The sequence below is a fragment of the Castanea sativa genome, chromosome 6 (genome assembly GCF_040712315.1).
Source record: "Castanea sativa cultivar Marrone di Chiusa Pesio chromosome 6, ASM4071231v1".
NCBI lineage: Eukaryota > Viridiplantae > Streptophyta > Magnoliopsida > Fagales > Fagaceae > Castanea > Castanea sativa.
Window position 1 is genome coordinate 33539987 of NC_134018.1, and position 9878 is coordinate 33549864.

General features: G+C 39.3%; 2 protein-coding genes across 2 annotated transcripts; both read right to left on the minus strand.

Annotated features, from left to right (window-relative positions):
- Nucleotides 1-3481: 3481 nt before the first annotated feature.
- Nucleotides 3482-5286, minus strand: LOC142639824 (uncharacterized). The gene is made up of 2 exons (XM_075813962.1): nt 4693-5286; nt 3482-4102 (listed from the first exon to the last, which is right to left on the minus strand). The coding sequence occupies exons 1-2, from the start codon at nt 5284-5286 to the stop codon at nt 3482-3484; spliced, it is 1215 nt and encodes a 404-aa protein (XP_075670077.1).
- A 3478-nt stretch (nt 5287-8764) lies between these two features.
- Nucleotides 8765-9878, minus strand: LOC142641173 (protein VASCULATURE COMPLEXITY AND CONNECTIVITY). Its single transcript, XM_075815574.1, has 3 exons — nt 9460-9878; nt 9178-9383; nt 8765-9097 (listed from the first exon to the last, which is right to left on the minus strand). The coding sequence occupies exons 1-3, from the start codon at nt 9556-9558 to the stop codon at nt 8920-8922; spliced, it is 483 nt and encodes a 160-aa protein (XP_075671689.1). The 5' UTR covers nt 9559-9878; the 3' UTR covers nt 8765-8919.

Here is a 9878-nt window from a genome sequence, read left to right on the forward strand (position 1 = left end):
CAATTATTAGGCGAGGTATTACTAACATGCTCACTAGTATTTTGGCTTAAATGGGCATTTGTCCCTTTCGCCAAAACTTTATAGCAAAATGCCCCTATTTTGAAATTATCTAGTAAACTATCCTTATTTTAAACTCGATTTTTAGAAAATCGAGTTATGTGAAATCAAACTTAAAAAAATAAAAATAAAAATAAAAATACATGGAACTTGAGTTCCATTGAAGAAACTCGAGTTCAATGAACTCGAATTCCATGTAAAATTTCTCACATTACTCAATTTTCATCAAATCGAGTTTTTCATTGAAACTCAATTTTTCTAAAAATCGAGTTTCAAAACAGGGCGAAATAGGCAAATGCCCATTTTGGCCCCAGTATTTTTGTGAACAAAATAAATTAAATAAATGTTAAAGGGATACAAGGGCAGCCACATTTTTTGGCTGCTGGGAAACCTTATTTTTCATCAATTTTTAGGAGTTTTTATTTTCTATGGAAGCCTAAGAACCTAAGCTAGGTTTAGGGGTGAATCTCCAATATTGATGTAAGTTGGCCACTATTCAATCCTAGCATGTTTTTCATGTTTCGATTATTGAAATAAATTAGTCTCTTTTAATAATTGTTTTATTAGATTAATATTTGATTTCTAATTCTTTCATAAGTCCATTCTTGAATCTTCTTATTGTTAGAATAGGGTTTTATAATCTCTCTAGTAAAACGCGATAATCTTGTTAGATATTACTTTTGCTATAGTATTGCCTCTAGGGTATGCGATGTTCTTGAGCTATTCTAGCAAAGTTATTCTTTTCTAGGTTAAATTGTTGGAACCATTGATTAATAATCAACCAAAGAGAGTTTTATTAATAAAGCTTAATTCTAAATCTTCCAATCGGATAGTTTATGTGTTTACTTATTCGATTGTGTACTAAATTGGATTGGTAGTGGATGCCTAACAATATTTGTGGACAAACCCTAACGCCTTAGTGATTCTAACTATTAGGACATATGTGATTTATGTTAGGAACATAAGTCAACATTTTATGCAATTGGCTAATCCTTTGACAAAACGCACTTTACTTATATTTGGGTAGATCTAAGATGTTTTAATGCTTCAAGAAATAAGGTTTCAAGTCCAAGTATTATAGTCATACAAGTCTGTTCCAAGATTCAAGTCATGAAGTGCTAGATTTTAAATCTCAATAGCTAACTCAACAGCTAGTGTCTATTGAGATTTAAAAGTTGTCTAAGCACAAAACTCGACAGCTACTGGACAGCTACTCGACAAATAGGGTATCTATTGAGGTTTATGAAAAACAGATTTTCAGTTCTGATTTTCATCCAATCTGTGAGTAAGTTTTTGGGCTTTCTTTTCTCACAACCCAAAACATATATAAGGATTATTTTAAGCAACACAATTGCACAAGTGTGAAGCAAAGTGTTGTACATGCAAATTGTGATCAGAAACCTAGTTTGCCCTAGTTCATCTTGTAGAAGCTGTTGTGTTTGTACACCGTAAGGTTTTGTGACCAAGAAACTTCGTGATCTTCATCGTGTGCTTCCTCTTCTGATCCTACCCCTTCCCACATTCGGTTCCGTGATGATAAAGCCCAACAGGACTTTTCAGAGAACTTTTTTGGACGAGGCATTCATTCGAAACACCAAGTCATTTTGTCGGATTTCTCCGATACCGACCTACCTACTGTCATTCACAGCAGGGGTTGGGAGTCACTGTGTGGTGTCCCAGTCACATGTCCATCTGTGACCATACAAGAGTTCTACTCCAACATGCACGAATTTGATTATTTAGTACCTCTCTTTGTTACTCACGTTGGAGGTACGCGCATCGTGATCCTTTCGGATATTGTATCCGACGTGCTCCATGTCCTGAGGGTAGCGCATCCTAACTACCCCGACTGTGATCGTCTTAAGACTGTGTCTAAAGACAAACTTATGTCTGCTTTTTGTGAGCGTCCCTCTGATTAGGGTGATCATCAGTTCACTCCTTGTTCGGCCTTTACTAAAGGTCCAAGGTTCATTAACATGGTGATGACTTATGTTTTGCATCCTCTGTCTCACTATAACTCCATTACAGAGCCTCGTGCTCGATTTTCGCTTTCCCTCTTAGAACATCTCACTATAGACTTCCCCTCTCACTTCATTCTATCCCTTATTGATGTCTATAGGGATACGGTGACCCGTGATAAGCTCATTTTTCCTTCGGCTATTACAAGGATTCTTCCTCATTTTTTAGTCTCCTTTCCTGTATTCGACCACTTCTCCGTGATGTGTGCCACAGATGCCGCTACCATCAAACAGAGCAAGGCCTAGCTACTTTCGTGACGGCCTGGGACGACGATTCCTCCAACTTTTACAACTCCATCCACATCCGCTCCCTCTTCTTCTACGGGCGATGTGTCTCTTGAGGACATTATGGCACAGCTTGTGCATTTCCCTCCAAGGAAAAATGAAAATTCCTGAGCATAAACTATACAATTAGAAGCATCAACAACCATGTATTCAGTAGATAAAACAACCTATAAAATATTGATGAACTATTCAAAAATAACAAATAAGAAAAATGGTTGAGATGATTATCAAGATCTATAATTTATATTCCCCTTTGTTATCTCAAGAGGATGTGTTGCCATAAATGGTTAGCCAAAATTCATAAAATTTTGAGCAAATTGATTAGCAAGGTATTCAACCACATAGAAAATAACATAGATTTGCAGATACTTGGAAGGGTAAGCAAAGCCTTAGAATTTTTTTTTAATTTAGCGTCCACTAACACACATATGCATATTATATAGCCAACTTTGAAGCAAATAACTCAACTCTCAATCATGTGAAGATAAATACAAAGCCACTTAGATTGGTAATGAATGCTAGACGATGATTCTGTTTTCGACTTTGCGTATCAAATTTTCCACCATGCAAATCAAACCACCAATCTTGAGGCCACCTAAACCACTTTCTTGAATTACATAAATGTAAAATCAAACACATATCATCATATAAGTATCTCTCGAAACTATACAGAAAATTCAACAAAACAAGCCTATCGTGCAAGTGCAATAATTACAAGAGTGTGCTCTGATGGTGTGAGTAACCATCGTGCAACACTAAGAGTGAGCATCTTTAAATCCTATTACTTTCCCAACCAGAATAGTAAATTTCAATTACTTTTTTTTTTTTTTCAGTTCTTGATGCCCTCAAGATAATCATTAGGCTATTTCATCCCTAGTTCAAGCAATGAACGGCTCCATCATTTCATTAAACCAAATTACGAACAACACTAAGAGTAAGCAGCTTTAAATCCTATTACTTTCCCAACCAGAATAGTAAATCCACTGGGAAGTTAGCTCTAATCATCATATCCCTAATGAAATTCCACTCGAGTTTATCATATGCCTTCTCCAAGTCAATCTTCAAAGCCATGTACCCCACTTTCCCTCTCTTTTTGCTGAGAGTATGGATGATTTTTTGGACTATGATTGCATTATCAACACTTTTCCTCCTCGGAACAAAGGCTGATTGGAGAGGCTAATAAGCTTGTCCAAAAAGGGCCTCAACCTCGCAACAATTATCTTAGTGACAATTTTATAAATAGTGTTACACAAGCTAATAGGCCTATAATTACCCAACATTTCATGCCCTTGAACCTTTGGGATAAGGGCAATGTGGGTCCTATTCAAGTACTCCGGCATTTTCCTTATCGCAAAAATATTTTTAACTTCCTCCAAGACCGACTTACCCACAACCAACCAAAATCTTTGGAAGAATCCAGCATGCAGGCCATCTAGACCAGGCACTTTGAAAGGTTTAAGCAACCAAAGGGCAGATTTTATCTCTTCCTCCGAAGCAGCCCCACTAATACTCCTTTTCTCTTCCTCTGACAATTTGGCTTGCCACTGAGAAGGTAAGGGGTTATGCCGAGATCTACTTAATAAAGAAGAAGTGTACACTCCCTCAAAACCTCTTCTAATGAAATCCTTGATTCCATTCTCCTCGTGGATCCAATCCCCCGTTGAATCTTTAATAGCCAAAATTTGGTTCCTTTTCCTTCTAACTAGAGTCGACACATGGTAAAAGGTTGTATTCCGGTCCCCCTGTATCATCCAGTTCACTAGAGATTTTACACCTTATAATTCTTCCTCTTGCCTAAGCACCAATTCAAGTTTCTGATGAAGATCATTCTCCAAATTAAGCAGAAAATTAGAAGGCCTGACCGATAAAGCCCTCTGAATACCATTTAACCTAGCCATAATGCTTTTTTTTTCTTTTCAAAAATATTCCAAAAATGAAACCTATTCCAATTGGCTGCATCTTTAGAGAATTTCTTGACTGCCTTAGCCAGTGCAGGATCAAGATGCCAAGCCTGAGAGACAATCTTTGGGAAAGAAGGGTCAGACAACCAACAAGATTGGAACCTAAAAGGCCTCTTCCTCCTTGTGAAAGTTCTTGGCTGCATGTCTAACAGAACGGGGCAATGATCTGAATGACATCTGGTGAGGTGAACAACCTTTGCATCAGGAAACAATAAATACCAGCTAGGATTCACAAAAAACTTATCTATCTGTTCTTGGATGAGGGCTTAGAGAGGTCTTTTATTTTTCCAGGTAAATCGGGCCCCAGAGAAGCCAATATCAATCATGCTACATTTATCCAAACAATCTTTGAATAATAAAGATCTACTCACACTCACTGGCCTACCCCCAAACTTGTCTTCCCTAGTAAGCGGCTCATTAAAGTCCCCCACAAGAACCCACGGCATATCATGCAACTCAGCAACCTTAATTAAATTGTTCCATAAAATGTGTCTTTCAGTCGTCCTAGGACTAGCATATATGGCAGAAAGCAACCAGTTAGAGTTAGAGTTAGAGTTTGGTACCTTAACGATAGCATGAATCTCTTGTTCAGTGCTAGCCAGAGGCATGACTTCCACCCTTTTTGAATTCCACAACATCCACAAGCCCCCAGCCAAGCCAATGGTATCTATATGAACAGCATTCTCAAAAGGGAGCCTATCAGTGATCTCTTTAGCTCTCTCCCTGCCAATTCGAGTCTCCATCACAACTAAGATTGCTGGATTATGGATACAGACCAGCTCTCTAACATAATTTTGAAAATTGGGCTTCAGAGTACCCCTACAATTCCATATTATCGCATTCATGATGACAGAACAATCAAGAGTGAGGCATACATTAACAAGCGGCATTAGCATCACGTCCTCCGTCAAACTCCATACGATCCGCTTGACACATTCCTTCATCTTCCCTATTCCCGAACCCATTATTAGCACCGGTCCCATATGGAGACACTGTATGAGCTACACAGCATGCCATCTGCCCATTACTGAGGTTGCAGTTGGCTATCACTCCATCCTCCTGCGCTTAGGTAGACATTCCAAGAGGTCTGCTTTGCCCAATTCTTTCTCCTTGCAGTTCGAGGGCTTCAACAAAAGAATCCCTCTTTCCTATACCTTCACTTCCATCAACAGAGGTGTCCATGCCCAAGCCTTCATTCGCCTCAGCTTGATCCACCCCCAATCCCGCGTTGGAATCATCTTCGTTGGAAAACCCTATGGACCCTCTGCTACCACACTCTTCAAGCCAATAACCCATCCCTAACCACGGTTTAGCATTGAAAAGAAAAATAAAAGCACCTCTTTTCTATTAATCTCCATCGGTGCTAGACATAGAAGGCGCAACCTCAACCAAACGGACTGACAGAGGAGGATGTTGCGTAGAACTCCCATCAACGGCGCCTGGAGACCCAACTTTATGCAACCTAGCCCGGGCAAAGTCTTTTTTACCCTTCACAGAAACCTTACTAAAACTTTTCGAGCTCACTACTTCTTTCCCTTCTCGATTTCATGCCTTCTCAATCCCAGGAGGCGCTGGGCCATTATTTACCACAAGATGGGCTTGGTAGTTAGAAACATTTCTAACTACCCAGTTGGGCCCCATTGATCACCCCTAGTGATGGGTGCTTCCTTTTGGCTTCCCTCAGCGCTTCATTGCTATGATTGGATTTAGATGGCTCATCAACAATCCTAGAGTCATGCCCATGCATCCCATGCACTTGTCGTGGTTGTACAGGTTCTTATGGGAGAGACATTCCACTACTTCTGAAATTCCTTGTCTCCTTGCGAGCAACCACAATCCATGGTCCGTAAGGTCCTTCAGACACCTCCTCATGCTCAGCATGCAGCACACTCCCTGTAGGTCCCTCCTTGTCTTTTACCACGTCGGAAACATGCAAACTACATGAGCTTGATGCCACCTCTCGTTCTGTCTCCGTCACCGTCGATAATGGACGCCGGATGGTAAACAGACAGTTTTCCTTGTGGTGTCCCACTCTCCCACAATCTAAACAAAGCCTATGGATTCCTTCATATGAAACCAATTGTTCAAACTTCCCAATCATGATACCTGTAACGAGTGGCTTGGCAACGTCTATTTGAACACACAGTCGCACAAACCTTCCACGAGTTTTAGACGCAGTGTGTGTGTTAATTCTCAGAACAGTACCTACGATCTTTCCAATCTGCACGAGAGCCTCCTCATTGTAATATTCAATCGGTAGTTCATTAAGCCTAATCCATACAGCTACAGATGAAACATTTGTAGTCGCTAGTCGAAAGTCTGGCTCCTAAGGTCTGATGGAAAGGAAGTGCTCACCAATGAACCATGGCCCTTTCTTGAGAATGGTATCATAATCTTCTCTCAATGAGAATCGAGTAAGGAAAAAATCATGCCCCAAGTCTACACATTCCAGCCTTCCGGCTGGTTTCCAAAGCGACAGCAACCTATTGTGAAGGAAGGTAAACCCCACAGAGTGGCCAAAAACCTTTACTATGAGAGCACATTCCCATGGCCTTTGGATTTGCCGTTTGAAGTCCTTGGAGAACTTCACCGCAGCAAGCCCTTCTTGGAATGCATTCATCTCTCCTTCATCTGAATCAGACTCATCTTCCATTTGGTCCACAAGGTTAAAAGCCTGGGAAAAGGCACCAGGAATCTCCCCTATGAGCTTATCCTTAAAGGATGTTGCTCAGTTCCAAGGGCCATGGCAGTGGCTAGGAGACGAAGGCATGGAGTCCTGCCCTTCACTGAAGCCTGAGTGGTTAACATCCTTTACCTTTCTGTTACTGCACGCGAGTTCTTCCTGTTCTTCCCAAGAGAGAGCGAGAGAGATTGCCATCACTCACGTTACCAGTAAAATACTTTAGTATTCGTTTCATACTTTCATTGTATCGAGAATGGCACAGAGCTAGCTAATATATTGGTCACCCCCTCATTGCTCGACTTAGTGATGATTTGGGGACTTCGGAGGTATGTCCGGTAGTGGTACAATTATCTGCAATCTGAGCTAGTGGAGCTGTAGTTAAATTTACCTATTGCTCTAGGTCCTGTCCTGTTTGTACCGTGGCAGAATTTAACATATTAAGAGTCCGTTTGGATAGAACTTATTGCTGAAAACTGAAAACTGAAAACTGAAAATACTGTACAAAAATAATTTTTTAATGTGTAAAAATTACTGTTCATCCCAAAAAGTACTGTTCATTGGCCTAAAATCACTGTTCATGGCCAATGAACAGTGCACATGCGCGTGGAAAAAAAAAAAAAAAAAAAAAAAAACTGCCCAGACGTGGACGCAGCCTCCTATCCAAACGCATTCTAAGTAGTAAAATCAAATCCATTCCTGCTAAATTATATACTAATTTCCTTTTTCTTTTATTCGAAGGCTGAGAGTAAGAGATGGGATGTCGCAAAATCCATCCAGTGCTACATGGTACATGAAGGCATATCCGAAATTGAAGCAAAACATCGCATAAAGGAATTAATCAGCTAGTCATGGAAACAACTGAACAAAGAGAGTGCCAAAAATTCCCTATTGAATAAACTTATTGTTGTAAGATGTGATAATAAGGAAGACTTATCATGTCCTTGATTTGAAACCTAACCGGCAGGTAATTTCAAAGCAAGCACTTCATTTGTTTTTCATTCCTTCTGCTTTCAACAACAAAAGGAGGCCTCTAGCAAATATATTTTTGAAGTACAAATAAGGTGGTACTCCAAACCAATAAAATAGGGTTAATCAAATAGTAGTATGATTCAATGTCATTATTGATTAATGCTATACTTGAGCCATTACAAGCGGATTTATTCGGACAAGAGATGCTTGGCAGGTCAACTGGTCAAGAACATTTGTTCAAGGTGTAGTATCCAACAGGTAAACTACTAAAGAATTTTCCAGAGTTGCATCAAGCATTGCAAGTTATTGTTAGAATTATGATTAAATAACTAAATTCATCGCTTTCTAATAGCTTATTAAATTAATAATCTACTCTAACTAATGATAAAATTTAGACTATACCTTAAATTCTATAATGCTTTCCTTTTTTCTCAAGGGTTACAATGGAGGGAAAAGATAGAAGAAGAAAAAAATATCCATCAAGTGTAACATTATCAAAGAAAGGCACACCATACAAAGACCATATAAAAAAGCACCCAAATGGAAACGAGAATAGAATATTAATTAATAAGGGTGGTTAAAGACAACATATTCCCAATGATTATAAAAGCATTATCCAATGAAACCACATTTTTCTTTTCAATAGCCTTTTAATCGAAACTTCGCCAAGCTGTAATGCAACAAATATAAAGACTCCCAATTGTGAGTAGGCAATGTAGTGTAGTGAGTAGTGACCTAGTTCTCAATATATTCACTATATGTTAAAAATAGAAAAGGTAAAAAAGATGAAATTAGCAATATTAAAGCTTCACACATTCCATGTGGAGGTCAGAATTGCCATTCTAAAGTGGTTACATTTTGGAAAACAGAAAAGCAAATGTAAAGAGAAGGACGAGTAAAGTAGAGGCTTATGATTATGACCTCCATACATACATTTCATTTCTTACTAACTAAGGTTGGCAGTGGTAGAAATGTAATATGAAACAGAAAACAAGGCATGAACAAAACACAAAATCCCTCCAATGGACAGAAAATGATGGTGTGTGAAACCACAGGAAGCCCTTGACTTGCGGTTAGACAAAGTCCCTATCACCAGCATGGACAATCCCACGGCAAATATAATCCTGATCAATCACAAAAACAAAAAACAATCAAGCCAAAGTACTATTCACACAATCAAAGTCCAGGCTCAATTAAGACATACCAAGTGAAAATGAGGCAAGCCACTGAGAGTTGCCTACTTGGGGAAGCCTTTTCGAGCTCTTCTTGAGAACAAATGCAGTTACACCCACCAAGTAAGTTGGCTATGACATGGGCTAGACCCAGAAGTGCTGCTGCACCTAAACCCAGCTTGAAAGCCTGCTCACTTGGGTCTCTACACTCGAATATCCATAGCCTTAGGTGCTTGACCTGTTGAAAATTTTTGAGTTACGACATAAAAAATAAAAAAATACAAAGTTCTCTGCTTAGGAAATAAATGGCATACCTTGTTTTGTTCAATTTCAGCTTCAATGCCTAGGATCCCGGCCATAACATCCATTGCCACTATCAATAGACAAATAATAGCACCTACTATCTTGGCCATTTTTTTTGGGAAAATATGGAGCAATTGAAAAGAACAAATTCTCTCTCTAGTCTCTACTGTGTTTTAGATGAGAAGGAACATCTGAACAAAATTTAAGGGGTTTTAAAGGGTAGAAAAGTGTGTAGAATGGGCATTAGCTGGGGATAAGTGGGTAAAAGCTTCTTTTGTCTACACACTTTATGTTGCTTTTGTGACTTCTTTCTCTTCCTTTTTCTTCAGTCTTGGATTCCTTTGATGGGGGAAGAAGGAAAGTAGGGTATAACCCAGCTCATTGGGGAGCGTGCCTAGGCATCCATGATCTAAACAAATGGCCAAACGGT